The sequence below is a fragment of the Zalophus californianus genome, chromosome 9 (assembly GCF_009762305.2).
Source record: "Zalophus californianus isolate mZalCal1 chromosome 9, mZalCal1.pri.v2, whole genome shotgun sequence".
Classification (NCBI taxonomy): domain Eukaryota; kingdom Metazoa; phylum Chordata; class Mammalia; order Carnivora; family Otariidae; genus Zalophus; species Zalophus californianus.
The window spans coordinates 81,675,657-81,696,713 of record NC_045603.1 but is presented as its reverse complement, the minus strand read 5'-3'; the positions used below and the strand labels follow the sequence as shown (position 1 = coordinate 81,696,713).

General features: G+C 40.8%; 1 protein-coding gene across 2 annotated transcripts in view; it reads right to left on the bottom strand.

Moving 5' to 3' along the window:
• Positions 1-18,982, bottom strand: part of BCAT1 (branched chain amino acid transaminase 1) — a 103,370-nt gene extending 84,388 nt beyond the window's left edge. Inside the window, exons 1-2 of one of the 2 annotated variants that reach the window (XM_027592517.1) lie at positions 18,665-18,980; positions 3,463-3,654 (exon numbers count right to left, since the gene is read on the bottom strand). Coding sequence is in view for 1 of the 2 variants with exons in the window: in XM_027592515.1 (XP_027448316.1) it covers positions 18,665-18,670 (6 nt within the window). In the remaining variant the exon portion in view is untranslated. Of the gene's footprint in view, positions 1-3,462; positions 3,655-18,664 lie in introns of both variants that reach the window. The other variant, XM_027592515.1, reaches the window with a different exon arrangement.
• Between the last annotated feature and the right edge of the window lie 2,075 nt (positions 18,983-21,057).

Sequence of the window (21,057 nt, the reverse complement as noted above, 5' to 3'; positions counted from 1 at the left end):
GTGGTGGGGGGTGGGAGGGATGGGGTGGCTGGGTGATAGACATTGGAGAGGGTATGTGCTATGGTGAGCGCTGTGAATTGTGCAAGACTGATGAATCACGGATCTGAACTTCTGAAACAAACATAGCATATGTTAAGATAAAAGAAAAAGAAGATGGCTGGAGGGGGAGACGAACCATGAGAGACGATGGACTCTGAGAAACAAACTGAGGGTTCTAGAGGGGAGGAGGGTAGGGGGATGGGTTAACCTGGTGATGGGTATTAAAGAGGGCACATTCTGCGTGGAGCACTGGGTGTTATGCACAAACAATGAATCATGGAACACTACATCAAAAACTAATGATGCTATATATGGTGATTAACATAACAATAAAAAAATTTTTTTAAAAGGTAGATATTATTACTATAAACCCTTGTTCTACTTCCTCTCCTCTCCCCAGCCGCTGCTGCTTCTGGATCCCCCCAGGATCATGTTTGGACCATGAGTGAGAGGAAATGGGAAAGGCCTTATTTATCTGGGACCATTATAATCCTACCTCCCTCGCCCCTCCAGAGGCAAATGCTCAAATGCTTTTTTTTTTTTTTTTTACCATCATGGAGCATTTATGGATTCTTCACACACCCTTCTTCCCTCATCCCCACCACCAGAGAAGGCCTCTGCCCTACCGTTCCCTACTGCAATGATGCACACTCTGCCTCACCTCTCATGATGCCCCTTCAGCTCCAGCTCTGGCATTATGCCCTGCACAGCCTCTGATAGCTGGGCTCCCCTTGCCCCAGTAAGTAGCCTTCTTGGACAGAGTCCTGTCTAGGTGATCTCAATATGGCTCTTCTCCTCAATGTCCACATAGCTCACGGCAAACCCTTTCTTGACTGTCCCATCATCATAGGCAGCATCAGCCAGCCTTGACTGTCCCCGGGGAGAGTCACAGCCTGGTATTTCCCCCAACACCAACAGGCCAGGGAACACAAATCAAGTGCTCTCAAGAGTCTCCAGGCTCCACTCCAGCCCTTAAGGCAAAGGAACCCACAAATCCTCATAAAATGTTTGGTGAGTATTGTGTTGGAGAGATGGAAAAATCACTCCCTCCCTCCTCTGGGGTAAAGAAGGGGAAATGGCAAGTACACTTGCTTGGCCAACAATTTTTTTTCCCAACTAATCCTCTTCTTCCTTACCTGCTCAATCTCCAGACTTTTTAAAAAAAAAAAAAAAAAGATTTTATTTATTTATTTAAGGGGGCGAGAGAGAGAGAGAGACAGAGAGAATGGCAGGCAGAGGAAGAGGGAGAAGCAGACTCCCTGCTGAGCAGAGAGCCTGACGTGGGGCTCAATCCCAGGACCTCGGGATCATGACTTGAGTGGAAGGCAGACACTTAACTGACTGAGCCACCCAGGTGCCCCTCTCCAAACTTCTTTTAAATATAACTTAGAGATAAGTAAGGAGCTAAAGTTTGCAGAATTGGTTTTGCTATTGTTCAGAAAATTCTTTGGGTATACCAAACATGTCTGTTTGGAATGTGGAGGTACCTGTTGCTCCGTGCTCAGCACTGGAACCTCCATGGAGGTCACTGTCTCATTTGGCATCCTGTGTCACCCATAGGAGGTTCACACACACCTACATCTGGGTCTCTACGCCCAGCACCACAGGGTAACTACCCCTTCCTGATTCCAGCAAGAAATGGGAGGGGTGTTCACTGGATACATGAGCAGAAAAGAGCCAGGTCTGAGGGAATCTAAACACTGTTGTCAGGGGATTAAGTGAAAACCCACTTAATGATGAAAATGATGAAACCTCTCTCTAGTCCCCTACCCCTGGTGGGCCTGTAGAACACTGGCAGGAAGTCCTGTGCAGATTCTGTGCATGATTCTTCTTGCAAAAACACCCTGAGAAAATACCTAGAGGTAAGACTGGAGTGCTCCAGTAAAATGGCCTGGTCACTTCCATGTGGTCGTATAACTGAAACAACCAGAGAAGGTGCCAAGCATACCACAGAGCTTCCTATAGGATTCTTCATGCCTCATTCTTAAATATAGATTGCTACAAGTCACCAGATATTTGAGGAAAGCCTACTAACATGAAAGGCAACCTCCCCCCAACCCCCACCAAAAAACACAGAAACAAAATGGTTGTGAGGGAGAGGCAATGCAGGAACCAGAAGAAAAAATTTCAGTTAATTTTCCCAGAAATATAGGGAAGATATTTCATCCATGAAACAAGAACATGACGTTATTTTTTAAAAGGAATAATTAGAGGGGCACCTAGGTGGTGCAGTCAGTTAAGCATCCGACTCTTGGTTTCAGCTCAGTTTGTGATCTCAGGGTTGTGAGGTCGAGCCCCACATCAGGCTCTGTGCTCAGCAAGGAGTCTGCTTAAGACTCTGCCCCTGGGGGCGCCTGGGTGGCTCAGTCAGTTGGGCGGCTGCCTTCGGCTCAGGTCATGGTCCCAGGGTCATGGGATCGAGCCCCGCATCGGGCTCCCTGCTCAGCAAAGAGCCTGCTTCTCCCTTTCCCTCTGCCTGCCGCTCTGCCTACTTGCGTTCTCTATCTCTCTGTCAAATAAATGAATCTTTAAAAAAAAAAAAGACTCTCCCCCGCCCCTCCTCCCTGTGTGCATGCACACTCAATCTCTCTCTCAAATAAATCTTTAAAAAAATTTTAAAAGAATAATTAGAGAATTTTAGAAATATAAAGGCTAAAATTTTAGAAAAAAAGGTTGGAATATAACACTGATGAAATCATCCCAACCCAAAAATTGGACATAAGAAGAGAAAAAATTTAGAAATCAGAGGATAGGGGTGCCTGGGTGGCTCAGTTGGTGAAGTGTCTGCCTTCAGCTCAGGTTATGATCTTGCGGGGAAGCAGGGGGGGATGCTCCTGCTCAGCAGGGTGTCTGCTTCTCCCTATCCGTCTCCTCTACCCCTCCTCCCCTGCTTGTGATTTCTCTATCTCTCTCACAAATAAATAAATAAAATCTTTTAAAAAAATTAGAGGATCAATCTTGGAGGTCTAATGTCAAACTAATAGAGAAGTCTAAGAACCCAGTAGGTCTCATTTCTTACTCCCTCTACCTGGGACACTCTATCTCAAGATCACCCTCTAGTTTTTTGTGTGTGTGTATGTGGTACTCAGTTTTTGGCTCAGAGTTCACCTTCTCTGGGAAGATTTCCCTGACCAGCCAGCATGAATTAGTCCCAGGTTCCCCTCAACGGTGTCACTTTAACATCATTTCATTTTATTTCTTCCTATTACACCACTAATTGAAATATTTGGTACCAAATGAGAGTAAATTATGATATTTATGTAGAACTATTTTGGATCAGGCACTTATACTTGCTATTTTATGTAATCCTCACAACATCTCTATGAGGTAGGTATTATTATTACCACCATTTTTTAAATGGGGAAATTCAGGCACAAATAACTTGACAGAGGTCATTCAAGAGCAAAGCCAGGACTCACACACCTCCAGGGTGGCCCCAGTTTGTGCTTACAGCTACCACCATACACGTCCTTTCCCTGCAAGGGCCATGAGGGTAGTGACTTTGCGAGCTCTTCATCCTCATGGCTTCAAGATCTCCAGCAGTGCCTGATGCTTACATGGTGGGCACTCTTCAGTTATTGGTTCAGGAAATGCTTTACAGTCTCTGAGGTAATCCTTATGAGGGAAATGGAAAGAAGGAGGTAAATATTTTGCTTGAAAGCCAGTCGGTTAAGTATCTGCCTTTGGCTCAGGTCATGATCCCAGAGTCCCAGAATCGAGCCCCACATCGGGCTCCCTGCTCAGTGGGGAGTCTGCTTCTCCCTCTGCCTCTCCCCCTTGCTATCTCTCTCTCAAATAAATAAATAAAATCTTAAAAAAAAAAAAGCCAATATTTTGCTTGGAAAATCTCAACTACATATCCAACTTCCTCACGTACAAGTTCTGCTTTCCACATAACTGTAATACACAATTCCAATACACTTTCTTCCACTATATAATAAGGATCCCCTTTCCTCTGGTTTCCATGAACATGTTCCTCAATATTATCCGAGCCCTCATCAGCCGTGCTCTAACATCCATGTTTCTACCAATAGTCTATGACTTTTTAGATATTCTGTAAGATTCTATATATTTTCTCTACCATGTCCCGCACTTCCTTCCAAGTTCTCACCAGCAGAAACTTTAATTTCCATATTTTTACCAACAATCCATTTCAAGACAATCTAGGCTTTTTCTGTCACGCTCCTTAAAGTTTTTCCGTTCTCTGCCCAATGCTTAATTCAAAACCTCGTCCACATTTTTTGATATTTGTTACAGCAACACCCCACTTCCAGGTACCAAAATCTGTATTCATTTCCTATTGCTGCAGTAACAAATTACTGCAAATTTTGTGGCTTAAAAGAACAGAAATTTATTATCTTAGAGTTTCAGAAGTCACAAGTTCTAAGTCAAGGTGTTAGCAGGTCTGCATTCCTTCTGGAAGCTGCAGGGTGAGAATCTATTTCCTGGCCTTTTCCAGCTTCTAGAAGCCATAGAAGCCACTTCTATTCCTTGGTTCATGGCCCCTTCCTCCTCCATCTTCAAAGCAAGCAGTGAAGCATATGCAAATCTAACTCTCTCTCTCTTTTTCTCTCTCTCTCACACACACACACACCCCTCTACTTCTATGATCACATCTCCTTCTGACCATGACCATCCTGCTCCCTCTTGTAAAGACCCTTGTGATTACACTGGGCCCACCTAGATAATTAAGAATAATCTCCCCATTTCAAGATCCATAACTTATCCACATCTGCAAAATCTCCCTTATGATAAGAAGTTTCTGAGGATTAGGATATAAACATCTTTGAGGGGCTATTATGCAGGCTACCATGCTCACCAACCACATATAATGGACCAGGCAATGGTCCAGGCAACTATACAGTTGCATAGTAGTAAGAAGCAATTATGTTCCCTCCCCTCAAGAAATGTATGATCTAGTGGGAGAGTCAAACATCAGTCCCAAAACCACAATGATCATCATACCAGTGAATAATTGTAGATTGCAGTTATGCTCTGGAAGACTGGAAATCACAGGGGGTCATAAGGGTCTCTTTGAAGTAGCAACATTCAGTCTGAAGCTGGCAGTGTGATAAGATGCTGGCAAGATGAGGAGTAGGGAGAAGACGTTCTGAGCAGAGGGATCAGCAAGTGCAAAGGCCTTGAAGAAACAGTTTGAGGGGATGAGGGAAAGTGGTCACAGTGGTAACAAGGTAAGGCTGTAAAGGGGAGAGGAGCTAGATCCCTCTGGGACTTCTAGAGCAAAGCGGAGACTTTGGGTTTTATTCAAAGCATAACAGGTAGGGGCTCAGAAATTCTTTTAAGCAGATGAACGATGTCATTACTCTGCTCCATGGAGAACAGATTAGGGGTGGGAAATGGAAGTGAGCAAGAAACACAGTAAAGAGAAGGCAGTGGCTTGAACTGGGCACATGGCAGCTAAAATAGAGAAAATTGTACAAATGTCAGCTATATCTTGCACAAAAATAACCCACAGGACTTGTAATTTAGTGTGATTCAAAAGTCCAGGGTATGGCCATAGATGTGGGTGGCATCTGGGAAATGAAGCAAGTTAAAGGAGATGAGAAATTAAAGTGACTGAGATACCAGAAAGGAAAATGGGCCATCTAGGCACCCTGAAATAATATAGGAAAACAAGACTTGGGTTGGAAGAGAGAAGCAGGAACCAACTGCTAAAATCTTCAGTGCATAATGGGGGCAAAATGACCAGGCTGTCTTTCAGTAACAGTTACAAGGAAAAGATGAGTTATCACAGACTGATGGTATGAGTAGCAGAAAGAGGGTTCACAGGAGCCTGACGTGGAAACAGCACTGGGCACAGTAAAGGAGATCAGCACCCCTCCAATTCTGAGAGAGGAAGGTGGAGAAAATGAGTAACATCCCCTAGAGGTCGGTAGGGAAGTGACCCCACCTAAGGCCAGGAGGAGCAGCATATATTTAGGGAAAGGGAATGTGCTAATATTGAGTTGCAAAGGGTACTGTGGACAAATTTGGGTGGCAGGTTCCAGTGAGGGTTGAGTCAAGGCAGAAAACACAGAGCATTAAGAGAGAGTGAAGGTGCATAAGAGCACTGTGCAAAGGTCTAACATTTCACTGGTTGCCAGGTTGCCAATGTTGTGAGTTTCAACCGTTTGTTTCCTGGAGGATGTTGGATACTCAGGGCTGTCTGTGTTTATCAGTGGTCTGGTATGTTTCCTCACAGTCTTCCATGGTCAGTAAATGAGTGGTTGAACCTACATCCAGAAGTCTGAGGTTGGATGAAAGTGGAAGATATATGTGCCTAAGAGGAGCTCACTTCCTCATTCATCTGGCCGCCTTTCATGGTTTTGCTCAAACTTCATCTCCACAGGAAAGCCTTTCCTGATTTCTCTGACTCATCTTTCATTAGGCACCTCTGTACCTTTTGCAGACTTCTGTTGTCAGGGACACATTTCTCTCCCTGAATGGTTATTTCTCAAGAGTAAAAATAATGCTTGAATCATTTCCATTTGCCTATTAACCTAGGTCAAAGCCTGATAGCCTTACTAAGAGCTACATAAGTATTTAACCAAATGAAACTTGAATCAATCATTGTTTGCTGGTCGCTAATATATAAATTTTAGGTTTAAAGAAGAGTTTGTATACTCTTAATAAAACAGTTACTGTAAACTTGGGTGTGCGCATTATGTTTAACCTGCCTTCTCAATAGAGCATTTTCAGTTAGTTAAAATTAAACACAACAGTTTGAAATTTTGTCAAGATATATATATCCTTGGTCTTAACTGAATTATGCTGAATTACCCAGTATTTCTGGTATTTCTGAATTTCCCAAAATTTCAGATTTTCTTGATAATGGCTTTAGAGTCAAGTTAAGTCCACTATAAGGCATTTCCTTTTCTTTTTTTCTTTAATTTTTGAATATAATAAACTCGTGTCAAAAATCAAACAATATATAAACAGATACAGTGAAAAGTCTCATGGAGATTTTCCTCTTGTATATATAGAGAGCCTCATTCTTCTCTCCACTGATTTTTTTACCTCATTCTTTTTTTTTTTTTTTTAAGATTTTATTTATTTATTTGACAGAGAGACAGACAGCAAGAGAGGGAATACAAGCAGGGGGAGTGGGAGAGAGAGAAGCAGGCTTCCCGCTGAGCAGGGAGCCCAACTTGGGGCTCGATCCCAGTACCCTGGGATCATGACCTGAGCTGAAGGCAGACACTTAAGGACTAAGCCACCCAGGTGCCCCTACATCATTCTTTTTCACACCTGATGAGTATGTGGGTGAGTTCTAATCTTTTGTTATAATAAACATTGCTGCAATAAATACTCTTGTTCATACGTCATTTCACACATTTACAAGTAAATACAGGCATTTCCAATTAAACTAAGTATTAACAATGATGTTGAACCATTAAACCTATCTCATGCGGGCACGTGATATAATCAGCACTGGGTGTTCTATGCAACTGATGAATCACTGAACTCTACCTCTGAAACTAATAATACACTCTATGTTAATTAATTGAATGTAAATAAAATAAAATAAATTTTCCAGCAAATATAGAAGACCATATATGATCTTACTTTTAATTTATTTAATTTATTTATTTATTTTGAGAGAGAGATTTATGCTCTCGTTGCCTCTTGTTGGAATTATTTCAGGTTTCTCAACTGGCCTCAACCTGAATTTTCCTAAGGCACTATTTTAATTATGTCATTCCCTCACTTCAATACCTCTATGACTTCCCTATTGTCTACTGAATTTAGCTTAGTGCATGAGGTCTTTTTCCTAATCTGTTCTCCCATCACTTTTTTAATCTGTGCACTCCTCTAGTCATAATTGGGGGGGTGCTGTACCTCAGAATGAGCACTTACATTTCTACATATTCGCTCCTAACCCATTTCTCCCCATTTATGCTTCTCCCCATCTATACCCTCCGGCACACCCTTCACTATGTGGCTCACTCCCCAGGGACTTTTTGAGAACAGTGACTTTTTTCACAGGGAAATGAACATTGGTGGAAGGTGGAAAGGGAAAAGTAGGGTTACATTTTGAAGTTAGGATATCCTATATCTTATATCATACAACTGATCATACCCAATCTCTTTGCACTCACCTTTCCTTTCCTCTGGCATGAACCTTGCACCATTGTTGGTGTTTCACAAATATTAGCTGAGTTAAATCATCTACTATTTCTAGGCTTCATAGGTCAAATTAATTGTGTTTTTTCACCTCTTCATTTTCAAACAGCAGCTACATCTTTCCATATCTAGATTTGTTTGGAGTCAAAACTTTAACTGACTTCCAAAAGATAAACACATAGAGAACAGTAAGTATTTACATGTTTTAACGCCTATTGCCAAACTCATTTTATGTAGCTGTTATTTCCTGATTGATTTTTTACAGAATGTCAGTGGTGAAACTATGTAGATTGCAAATAGACTGTAAGCGTAAACAGATTATAAATATTTCTGGGAAAATTCATAGCAATACGAACTGAAAACCATGAAATTCCTAACAAATAAACCCAGCAGTGCCATTCTGCTAAATCACTACTGTTTTCATATTTCAACAGTTTGTAATGGGAAACTCCCCTGTCATAGCCCAAGGAACTGACTTAGAATATAGAAAAAAGTCATGTGTCTGGGAATGTTAACCAATTCCAATACTGTTCAACATGGTTTTTTTTTTTGTTGTGAACAATGCCGTTCTTAAGCAATCTAATGAATGCATACACTGACAAACAAATCCAACAAAAGAGGCACTTAGAGGCAGTGTTCATTGAATACTGGAATTTTGAAAGAAAAATATTAGGTCATTTTAGGCATTTACTTCTGCCAAAGGATTGTTCTTTCGAGTTTATTTTTCTAGCTTTCAATTCTGTTCCACTTAAATACCTCGACAACCAAGACTTTTCAAATCTTCTGTGGGCAGTTCTGCCACCTAGCATATTCACTATTTAAAGTTTCCTGATAATTAATTTATTTTTTTTCCTTTCAGTTATACACATCAACCATTTATGCTTGATTATGTTGACTTGTTTGCCACGAGTCTTTATGCTTATTTTTTTGCCACGAGTCCTTATGCTTTTTAAAAATATATCACGTAACATTATGTATGTTTTCATTGCTTGGTTTTAAAGTACAATGTTATTTTTTTTAAAGATTTATTTATCTATTTGAGCGAGAGAGAGCATGCATGAGAGCACACACTTGGGGGGGAGGAGCAGAGCCCAACACGAGGCTCTGTCCCAAGACCCTGAGATCATGACCTGAGGCAAAATGAAGAGTTGGACGCTCAACTGACTGAGCCACCCAGGTGCCACATAAAGTACAATATTATTAACTAAACTGGCATTTTCTTTTGTAACATTAGGGCGAATATTCTATTAGTAATGTCAGTCATTCTGTGAATATGTAGATAAAGGATGTCAATGAGTTTTATGTGCCTTTAATAATTTTATGCATGCCTCTTAACATTAACGTCATTCCTGCTGGTCAACCAGGCACCTTCCTTCCTCTTGACCTATGTTCTGAGAACATTATTTACAGTAGCCCATCAGTCTACCTCTTGCTGTCAAAGGACAACACTTTGAAGCTGGGAATGAGGGGTCATTTGCAACCATGGGAACTTAATTACATGAGATAATTATTTTAGTATGAAATTATTAGTTGTTATTAACCCATTTATTTTCAATAATATCAGTTTAAAATATTTCTAATATTTAATATTTGAAATAATACAGCTCAGAGATCCATCATTCTTTGTCTATAGGAGCACACTATTGGTATCTTAAATTCAAGTTAAATTTATTACATACCATAACTGATATATAATGTTACACTTATTTCTTATTTATTTAGTTGACAACAAATATGAACAACAGCAAAAATTTTTAAAAAAGAACTGATATCCTTTTCAATACTAACTCAGTTTAACTTAAGCTAAATTAAATTATCTATTTAAGCTAAATTAAATTGTATAATTAAACTGATTTAGGATTGAAATATTTGGTTAATATGTTAATATATTTATATGATATGTTTTGGGACTTATGAGATTCACTAGCTTAATTGAGCGCCTCAAGTAATTTTGGTATAACAAGGAAAATAAGAATTCCATCTTTTCAACTGAGGAAAAACTTTCCAGCAAACACAGAGGAAAAATATGATCTTACTTTTAAAATAATTTAATGATCCATCCTTTGGGATAAGTATAATCAAAATGTTTTACTAAACATATAGATAGGGAGAAAAGAGAATCCACAGGGTAGGATATCTCATTGAATGGGGAGGACAAGAGAATAAGAAAGAAGTAAAAGGTGGTCAACATTGGGTCAAATATCCACCCTTGCTACAATCAGCTGTGGCTGAGGTGGGGTCACCTGGTAGGAACATGGCCTTGTAGGCCTGCCCCTTTGACAGGCACTACAGGTAGGGAATTATATCTAAGAGATGGGAAAACAAGGCACCCAAAACTATTAAACTCTACTAAAAAATTATGTATTAACCCTGTTTAACCAAACAACCATGCACACACTTCAAAACTAGATTGAGATCAAAGCTATCAGGGTGCAGATTCTATAAATCAAGTTCTATTCTGTGAATAGTATAGGGATCAAAATATGCCCTTTTGACATAAGGATTACTTTGAGCTAACAGCAACTGAGATCCAAGAGATGCAGAAAGAAGCCTTCCTGGAGTTGCCCTTCTCTGATGAAAAGCAGATACTTCTTAGAAAGTTTGACAGCATTAAGACAGAAGGTCAGCAGTGAGATGGACCTGCACAAACAAACCTAATCCCCTTAGATTATTCCCCCAATGTATTCACCTGCCCACAGTTTGATGCACTTGGAAGCCTAAAACCTGTGCCTTTATCCTTGTTACTTTTCTACAAGTTTATCATTTTTCGTGAAGATGCAATATAAGCACAAGTACAGGCCACCCCTTTGAGTTATTCATCCCTGAAATTCTCTCATGTGCATGTATGCTGCATGAACTAATAACCTGTTCTCCTCTCTTTAATCTATCTTTTGTCGGTCTAATTTGAATGGCCCCAGGTACAGAACCTAAGAAGGTATCAGATAAAAAGTTTTTATTCCTCTCCTACACTATACACCTTAGATCTTTATGAGATAAAACATAAAGAAACTGACAACTCACATGCTGCTAAAAAAACAAGGAAACTGCCTTTCTGTTTGAGCTAAAGGCAGGTGATTATTTGGGGTTTTTCAATATTCAAAGGATAGTGTGGCTCTTTTATATATTTTCATATCTCAGCTGATTATAGAGGCAAGAACGAATAGCTCTTTACTGCTCTAAACAACTAGATCATTTCAGTATTTTCCCTCAGTTTCCCATGCTATATGGACTCTATTGTCCTGGTTTTAATAACAAATAACCGAGATGCAAACTTGTATGCCTATGCATGTTTGTTCATTTTGCCGGAAAGATTGTTTATACCTTTCATAAGATTTCCCATGTGATATCAGACCCAAGAGATCCTAGAAGCACTGGTAAAGTGGATAGCATGTTGGACTAGAACTCAAAATAGCTGGTTTCTATTATGCTCTGCTCTTTGTGATCTCAAGTAATTCTTGTATTCTGATCTTTATTTTCCTTGTCTGTAAAATAAGGTTAATAATAGCTGCAATGCAAAACATACAAATGTTTTGAGGTTACAATTCAATGTTATGTAATTTATATGGCATTTAGAAATACTAAGCATCATTATCTTAGTTAAGCAAAGAAGTCCTTCTTCAAGCTTGGAGGTATTTCTTCTATAAACACCAGCATTAACCTTGCAAGTTTCACAACGTTGAAAACCATGGAATCCCTGAAGAATGCATTATGCTTTCACAGTAAACTTTATAGCTCCATTTTAACTCTACTTTTTAATCTTCAAAATTCAAATTAACATTTACTGTGATATCAGACTCCTGAACTATCGTCTAGTACTAAAATCAAAACAATATAACTGTGAATATGAATCAGCTAAAATAAAATGTACGAGGCAAAATCACCCTTTAATGTAGTGGTGGAATGCTAACAGCAGCTGAGCGATCACCCTGTGCAAATCCATCCTTGGCTTCATGCCCAAACTCTATTGAAATCTTTGTTGGTCATGTAAGAGTTATCTGTGGCATGTTTGGCCTAGAACATCCCAACAGGTGCTCCTTCTGTCTAGACTTTTAAGGAATCAGAATTTGAATCTTCTAATTACACCCTAGGCTTCTTAGTGCTTAGTGCTTCTCAAGGCAAATAACCTTCCACAGTTAAAATAGTTAAAAGTATTTCTCAGGCTAGGATAGACTATTAATGCAATTGATCAAATATTCAGATCTACCTATCAAAATAAAGAACTAATAAACTGGTTCATTTTCGATGAACAATATGACAGGTGTTAAGGGAACAAGCTGGATTTTACAAGTATTTGACAATTTTTTAATGACAAAGAATCAAGTGTTTTTCGGTACAACTTCTCTGGATTATTGCTTTTGGTAATATAATTTCCCCTATTTTTTTTAAGTTGTCTTCCCTTTTCCCTCTCTTTGACTTTTTTTCTGTATTTTTGAAGCATGAATATTTTTTTAAGATTTTCTCTTACCCATTAATCACGGAACACAAGAAGCACTTTTTGCAAAATAGCTTTTCTCACAAAAAAAAAAAGGCACAGCCAATATGACAATAGAAAAACATTTATGTGGTGGGCTATGCTGGATAAATATGGTGATCTAATTTCTAAGTTATTTTTATTTAAGTTTTTTTTTTAAGATTTTATTTATTTATTTGACAGAGAGAGAGACAGCCAGAGAGGGAACACAAGCAGGGGGAGTGGGAGAGGGAGAAGCAGGCTTCCCACTGAGCAGGGAGCCCTATGGGGGCGGGGAGCAGGGTCCATCCCAGGGCCCTGGGATCATGACCTGAGCCGAAGGCAGAAGCTTAATGACTGAGCCACCCAGGCATCCCTCTAAGTTATTTTTAAAATAAAAATGCTCATTGCAAATGGCAAGATTTCATTCCTTTTGATGGCTGCATAATATTCCATTGTATATATATATACCACATCTTCTTTATCCATTCATCTGTTGATGGACATCTTGGCTCTTTCCACAGTTTGGCTATTGTGGACACTGCAACGACATGGATGGAACTGGAGGGTGTTATGCTGAGTGAAATAAATCAATCAGAGAAAGACATGTATCATATGACCTCACTGATATGAGGAATTCTTAATCTCAGGAAACAAACTGAGGGTTGCTGGAGTGGTGGGGGGTGGGAGGGATGGGGTGGCTGGGTGATAGACATTGGGGAGGGTATGTGCTATGGTGAGCGCTGTGAATTGTGCAAGACTGTTGAATCACAGATCTGTACTTCTGAAGCAAATAATACATTATATGTTTAAAAAAAAAAAGAAGACGAAGATAGCAGGAGGGGAAGAACGAAGGGGGGAAATCGGAGGGGGAAACAAACCATGAGAGACTATGGACTCTGAGAAACAAACTGAGGGTTCTAGAGGGGAGGGGGTGGTGGGATGGGTTAGCCTGGTGATGAGTATTAAAGAGGTCATGTTCTGCATGGAGCACTGGGTGTTATATGCAAACAATGAATCATGGAACACTACATCAAAAACTAATGATGTAATGTATGGTGATTAACATAACATAATAAAAAAAGGAAAAAAATAAATAAATAAAATAAAAATACTCAATTTCTAGAGGTAATATTCTTCAGCTTGTGGATTTGAGAGGACTAATCAGAAGCATAGGTGCAATTGGCACTTGAACCCTGATGTTATCGATTCTGCTTTTGCCTTTGCATTCACTACTGCTGCTGTGAATCAGACCAGATCTTAGGATTAAGATGTTTGCAAATATTTGCAAAGTTATATTTGTAAATCAGAGCATCCCGAATGCTTAATTTTAAAACACTTAAAAAACCTGAGTTGCACCTCACATTTATGTCTCAGTTGATTTATGCAGAATCCAGTGTCAGAGGTGTTAGTTGAATGGGCACTAACATGCATTACCAAATGGGCTACAGAGGCTCCGGAAAGCCTATCAGTAGGAATGTTTACCATATGTTATGTTAAATGTTTAGTGCATTTGGACAGCTGTTGAGGGAATAAAGTTACAACACCGACTGCCCACATTAACAACTGTAAAGTGAGCAGACCAGTTTCCTCCTGTGCTCAGAAAGAATGATGGTACCATATAGAAAGTAGAGGATGCCTGGGATAATAAAGTCTATCATGGACGGTCTTAGATTCTCTCCATCATATGATAACCAAATCCCCTTAGGCAGATGGGTGAACATTCCACTGGGTTTCCCTAGGGTGGCATCTGTTATTTATAGGAATTGTGGTTGCCAAGCCTAAAGGGAAAAAGAGAAAGCTCTTAATTTCCATCTTCTTACACTGAGAAAAGGTCATTTGAAGAAGCAGACAACATGAAACCCCAAAAGATATAACCAACCCAAACACTGAAGATGGCCAGTTTGGAAACAAATTTTCACTGATGCACAGAAATAGTTATTCATAAGCCCAGATCTCTCAGGTCAATAACACTACTATCGAGCTGTTCACTTTGCTGGTTTATATCTTGATATTAGAAATAAGCTGAAAGGGAGTATAATATGCCATGCCAAAAATTTGCCTCGTTGGCATAATAATTATTTTGGACTGGTTATTTTTGAGAGGTCTCAGACACAGGACAATCTCTGAAAACAGAGTGGAAGTTGCCATTTTCTGAGGGAAATCTACATTTATAAGGGAAACCTCCATTTTTCAGGGAGACCCCCACCTCTGTACAGGCTGTCTCTTCTCTGAAGAGAAGGATAACTAAGTGTCAAAACACTTATCAGTGGAGAAAGTACTGATTTAAATCTGCAACCTTACGTTGCTTACTGTGCTCTGCCTAAAAATTTCCCAGCCTGGCTCCCCTCTCACCACATCCTAGCCTCTTTCCTTTGTCTTTAGCTGAAGATGATATTTAAGGTGGTAGCTTGGGCCATTTTGGGGAGTTACTTTTCCTGGATATCTCCTATGTATACAGGAGGTACACATTTATTAAACGTTTGTTTGTTTTTCTCCTGTTAACCTGTGTTTTATGACAAGGGGGTCTCAGCCAAGAACCTAGAAGGGTAGAGGGAAAATTATTTTTCCTCCCCTACAGAACTAACAGGCCTGACCTGAAATAAGGGATAAAATCTAAAATTATGAAAACAATGAAAAAAATATACAGCTACGGAAAGAAACCACAACTTGTTTTTCATTCTTAGCATAAATCTCTGTAATAATCAAATGACTGCTTTCAACTTTCTTTCATAAGGTTTTAAACCCATTTCAAATCATTAGACCTTCTTGGGGGTTCAATGAGCTGACTGGGCAAGAGAAATTCTTGCACACAAATGGAAAATTTTCTTTCCTTCCTTTCTCTCTGCAGTTTTAAAATCAAATGAAATGATTTATTATGGAAACTCACTAAATGAAATATAAGCCCAAAATAAATTCTTGTCTTTTATTTTTCCCTCCCTTTTTCCTTTTTTCTCACCACCAGTTTCTACCAATGCCCTTTTGTTGGGCCTGCTGCACTAGATATGCATCCCTGAGTCTTGCCTGAGGGGCCACATCCTGGGTCTGAAAAGTAAACCACTCTCCCTGCCAGGCCCCAGGTCCTACCCTCTGCACACACACAAACAGCCTTCTCTACCCTTGCTGCCAGTCAAACTCTCTCACTTCCTTCACTTGACTATACATCCCTAACAATGACTTCTCTTGTCTCTGTCCCTTTAGATATATGACTCTTTTCAATCTCCACCCTAATTTAGTCAATCATAATATGTACTTACTATTCTTATACAAATTTTCTTTGATGTATATGCTAGTTTTCTTATTCAGTAGCCCATGCTTTATGTGTTCATCTTAAAATATATGCTCCCCCGGGAAGGGAGCCACGTCTGGAAAATGTGTCAAGGACAGAGCCTATCTTGGTGCCAAGTGCAAATAACATTTAAAAAATAATAATAGGTGACTCTGAGAAACAAACAGGGTTCTAGAGGGGAGGGGGGAGGGGGGATGGGTTAGCCCGGTGATGGGTATTAAGGAGGGCACGTACTGCACGGAGCACTGGGTGTTATACGAAAACAATGGATCGTGGATCACTACATCAAAAACTAATGATGTATTATATGGTGACTAACATAACAAAATAAAATCTTAAAAAATAATAATAATAATAGGTGAGAGGAAGGTAGAAAAGTTTTTGTCATAACAAGAAAGAATTCTTGGAGTGCCTGGGTGGCTCAGTTGTTAAGCGTCTGCCTTCTGCTCCGGTCGTGATCTCGGGGTCCTCAGGGTCCTGGGACCGAGACCCGCGTCGGGCTCCCTGCTCGGCGGGAAGCCTGCTTCTCCCTCTCCCACTCCCCCTGCTTGTGTTCCCTCTCTAGCTGTGTCTCTGTCAAATAAATAAATAAAATCTAAAAAAAAAAAAAAGACAAGAAAGAATTCTTGAGAAGTCTTTGGTACGAAAAGGTGGTTTTATGAAAGCACAGGGGACAGGACCCGTGGGCAGAAAGAGCTGCACTGGGGTCATGGGGAGCGGCCCATTATATACTTTCAAGTTGGGAGGGGGTTAGGGATCATGGAAATCTCTAAGGAATTTTGGAAGCAAGGTTTCCAGGACCTTGAGGGGGCTAGCTATTGTTGCGGAAGAGGTCATTTATTACCGTCTAATAAAACCTTAGTCATGAGACCCTGCAGATGTATATCGGTGGGCCATATGGTTGGGGGATGATTGCCAACACGTATCTTGGGGGGTTTAGAGATAAAGGAAATTTCTAAAGGAATTTTTATATGTTAAAGTAGATTTACAGGATCCTGGTTGGGGGCGGGGGGGGGGGTCGGGATTGCCTTTTGCCCTTAGCAAAGTATTAACATTGAGGCTTTTGAGTCCTTAGAGGAATGTCACTCTGCCTGTTTCAAGGACTTGCCAGTGAGCTCTAAGTAGTAAGGAAATTTAATAATTTTTCTTCTGTCTTTTTCCCCACATCAATGCCTAGAAAACAATCTTTTCTTTCCCAATCTCAGTAAAATATCAGAAAAGAGATATGAGACTACTTGAAAATATCTTCTAGTTTCCTGTGTTATAAAAGTACCTTGTAAAAGGGATAGGGGTTTTTGGACTCATGTTAAAGCATCCATGAATTTACAAAAATGTATAATCAACTACAACTTCACATAGCACAGGGAAACCTGGAAAAGCAAGAGTGTTTATTCTCATAATTCTCTCCTATTACTCACTAACCCTCAATGTGATCAGAGTGTATTTTTCAGTTGAAATTAGACAGGAATGAGCAGGGCAGAAATAGAATATCTGACTATGGAAGGAAAGGCTGCTAAATTGTTCACTGTGGTGCAATTGCATGATCTCGTTTTAACACAAAACAGTGTTTTCACGCAGTTCCCGATTAATCTTAGCAGAAATTTTTGTTTGGTGAAAGAGGCACCATTTACATATTACTTCTTGTAAGTGAAATTGTGGGTTGGGATGGCTTGTGGATAAGCGCAGTTGAGAACCTTACTTCAATCTTCCTCCTTCAAAATGCTGAAACGTGGGTTTATTTCTCGTAAAAGTTCAGGTTGCCTACCTCTTCCACCCAAGACTTTTTTTTTTTTTTAAGAGTTTTATTCATTTATTTGAGAGAGAAAGCGCACCAGCGGGGTGAGGGGCAAAGGGAGAAGCAGGCTCCCCGCTGAGCTGGGAGCCCCACTCGGGGCTCGAATCCAGGACCCTATGATCAGGACCTGAGCCCAAGGCAGACACTTAACTGACTGAGCCGCCCAGGAGCCGCTTCCCAAGAGAGTTAGATGGCAGGGCTACCGGCTCCTCTTCACTTTCCTTTAAAAAAGCTGCTCGTCAGTTTTTAACGTCATTGCAGTTTTCCAAAGTGTAAGAACAGGAAGACACCCGTGTTTTTCCTACACCTAAACCATCAGAATAGGCCGATGGGCTAATTATCCTTGATTAGCATAAGAACGAAAACCATTAGCGCGGCTCACTTAGTTTAATAAAAGAATGCCCTTAGGCTAACATGATTTGTAACTCGTAGATGCTTTTAATTTCCACAAGCAAAAGACTAAGCCTTCTGCTTTTAATAGCGATGAGGCAGTTTTCCCTCCCTTCTCCCACCCTCATCCCCTGGCTCTGCACCTCCCTCTTTCATTCTATACACCCACCAGGAAACCCCTGTTTACAGCCAGAAACAACCCAAGACCTCTTCCCCCAAATTCCCCCACCTCCTGTGCATCTTAGCAATTGAAAAAAAAAAAAAAAAAGCTTCCTCTTCCTTTCCAAACTTAAAAAACAGGTAGGGAAGGGAGCTGCGAGCAGCCTTTCATCTCCGCTCACCCATGCAGTAGGGAAAAAGCCTGAGGAGGCACATCCTGCGAGCAAGTTTGAAAAGAAAAGAATGGAAGGTCCCGACCAACGAGGACCGACAAAGAAAGTCCGAAAAACGTTTGCCTGGAAACACCACGGTAGTCTTTCTTCCGTCCCCTCTCTGCCAACTGTGTCTCTGAGGAATCGCAGGCTCGATCCACACACACGGTTTTTTGTAAAATACAGCCAAAATCGTAAGCAGTTACCTTCATGGTTCGGTGGGCCGTGGGGACCGGGGCAACTGCGCGGAGGGCAAGCCGGGTGCGTCCCAGCCCTCGTGGGGTGCGCGCGGCGGGGGCGGCGGGAACGAGTGCCTGGGGAAGCGGCCGGGGTGGCGGCAGCTACACGTGGCTGGCGGGATGGCAGCCTGGCCCTCTAGCAGCCGAGATCGCGGGCTCTCGCAGATTGCATCAGCCAGGAAGAGTCTTGAGGCTGTGTTTCCCCCAACCCGCCCCCAGAGGGTAGAGTCTCTCCCAGCACTGAGAGTCCGACCCAGCGCCCGCCCTAGCCTCCCTCCCCACTCACTCCTGGGGGTTGTCAGTGTTTCCAACACGTTTCCACATGTCACCCCACAGTTACTGACTGCGAGTGTCGGGGATGCCAAGGAGGAGGAAACGATCCTGGTTGCCACTCCCTTCTTAGCCGGCTGCCTGCCCGCCTCACTTCCCGCTACCCCCGGAGAAACGTTCCCGCACGTCCTGTTCAAAATTATACAGTGGATTCCCATCATCAGAAGCAGAACATTTTAAATGCATTTTTTAATGGAAAGAACATGTGTCTGGTTTTTAAAAGTTTGCCAGTCTCTCTTTCTCCCACTCTTCGTTTCAGTTCCACAGCCCACCCTCAGATACCACCATTTTTGCCAGTATCTTCAGGATCTGGAAAAATAATCCTTAATCCTTTGAGCATATAGAATTCTTTCTGATTTGAACGTTGCCTGCTGGCCCAGTTCATCCTCTGTGGGATGCCTCCCCACTTCACAAGAGTTCCAGCACTGCTACTGGACTTTGCTTAAAAACCCTTAAATACCCTCGTGGTTGATGGCTCACTCTGGCAACGTCCTATTTTTGTAAATCTCAGATGAAGTTCTTTGCTAGGAAGTCCTGCTGAGTCTCTCAAGCAAACCTGAACCTTTTGTCTATGCACCCTGCTTTGTCCATACCCTTTATTAGAATCCATCTGCTTTTAATTATTTGTTTGCACAGGTGGTACTTCATTAGATTATGAGATTCTTGAAGACGATCCCAATGTTGAACACAAATGAGGGGGGAGTTGCTTAGCAAATGTTGGTTACGGGAATGAATGATTAGATCATTAAACAAATGTATTGATCTCATGACATTGTCAGATGCTGGGCAAGATTCTAGGCATAAAGTGGTAAAAAAAATGTTCTTATGCTCATAGAATTCATAGTTAAGTGTGGGAAACAGAAAATAAACATTAATTCAGGTAGCAAAATGTCCATGTACTAATGAATGGATTTATACAATGAAATATTATTTAGCAATAAAAGAAATGAATTACTGATACATGCTTACATACATACCTTAACCTTGAAAACACTACATGAAATGAAATAACACAGTCACAAATGACCACATATTGTATGATTCCATTTTTCTGAAACGTCCAGAATACAAAGATTCACAGAGACAGAAAATGGATGGTCGTTGCCAACCTAGGGAGAGGGGGTAATGAGGAGTGATTGCTAATGGGTACAGAGTTTCTTTCTGGGGTGATTAAAATGTTCTAAAATTGGATTGTGGTAATCGTTGCACAACCCTGTGAATACACTAAAAACCAGTGTATGATACCCTTTAAATAGATGAATTGTATGATATATGAATTACATCTCCATAAAAATGTTATTTTTTAAAATCAAGTAGCAAGTAGTAAATTTTATGAGAAAATAAAGCAAAGTAAGGGGAAAGAGCATGATAGGGCAATAGACCTGAATGAATTAATGTGTAAATTCTAGAGCATGCCTGTCAATGACTTCCTCAGGATTCTTTTGATGTTATAGGGTTACAGGGTCCTTGTCTGGTGGAGTGGAGGAATGAATCTCATCTTGTGGATACAAAAGGGTAAAGTGATAGTTTATTAAGGGAAGGTGAGAACAGAAAGAAAGCTCTCTAGAGGGAGAGGGGTCTCGAATGGGGTGCCACAGTGGGCTTTTATGGTCAGTCTTTTATAGAAAACTGACCAGGGAACTTAAATCTTCTTGATATTACCACCATGATAGCACCAAGATTACTTCTCCCTTCTTGATGGGGAGCCTGCTTCTCCCTCTCCCTCTGCCTGCTACTCCCCCTGCTTGTGCTCACTCTCTCTTACCTCTCTGTCAAATAAATCAATAAAATCTTAAAAAAAAAAAGTGGAAGTATCTTCAAAGGAGGTTGAGGGATCCTTTTGAATGGCCCATAGAGCAACAGGCCCAAAGACTGTCTCTACATGAGTTTTGGGGCAATTTTTTGAAGCGGACCTCGAGTTGTCTAGTTTAGGCAAACAACAATCATTTAAAGACAATCAGAACTGGAGGGGCACCTGGGTGGCTCAGTCATTAAGCATCTGCCTTCAGCTCAGGTCACGATCCCAGGGT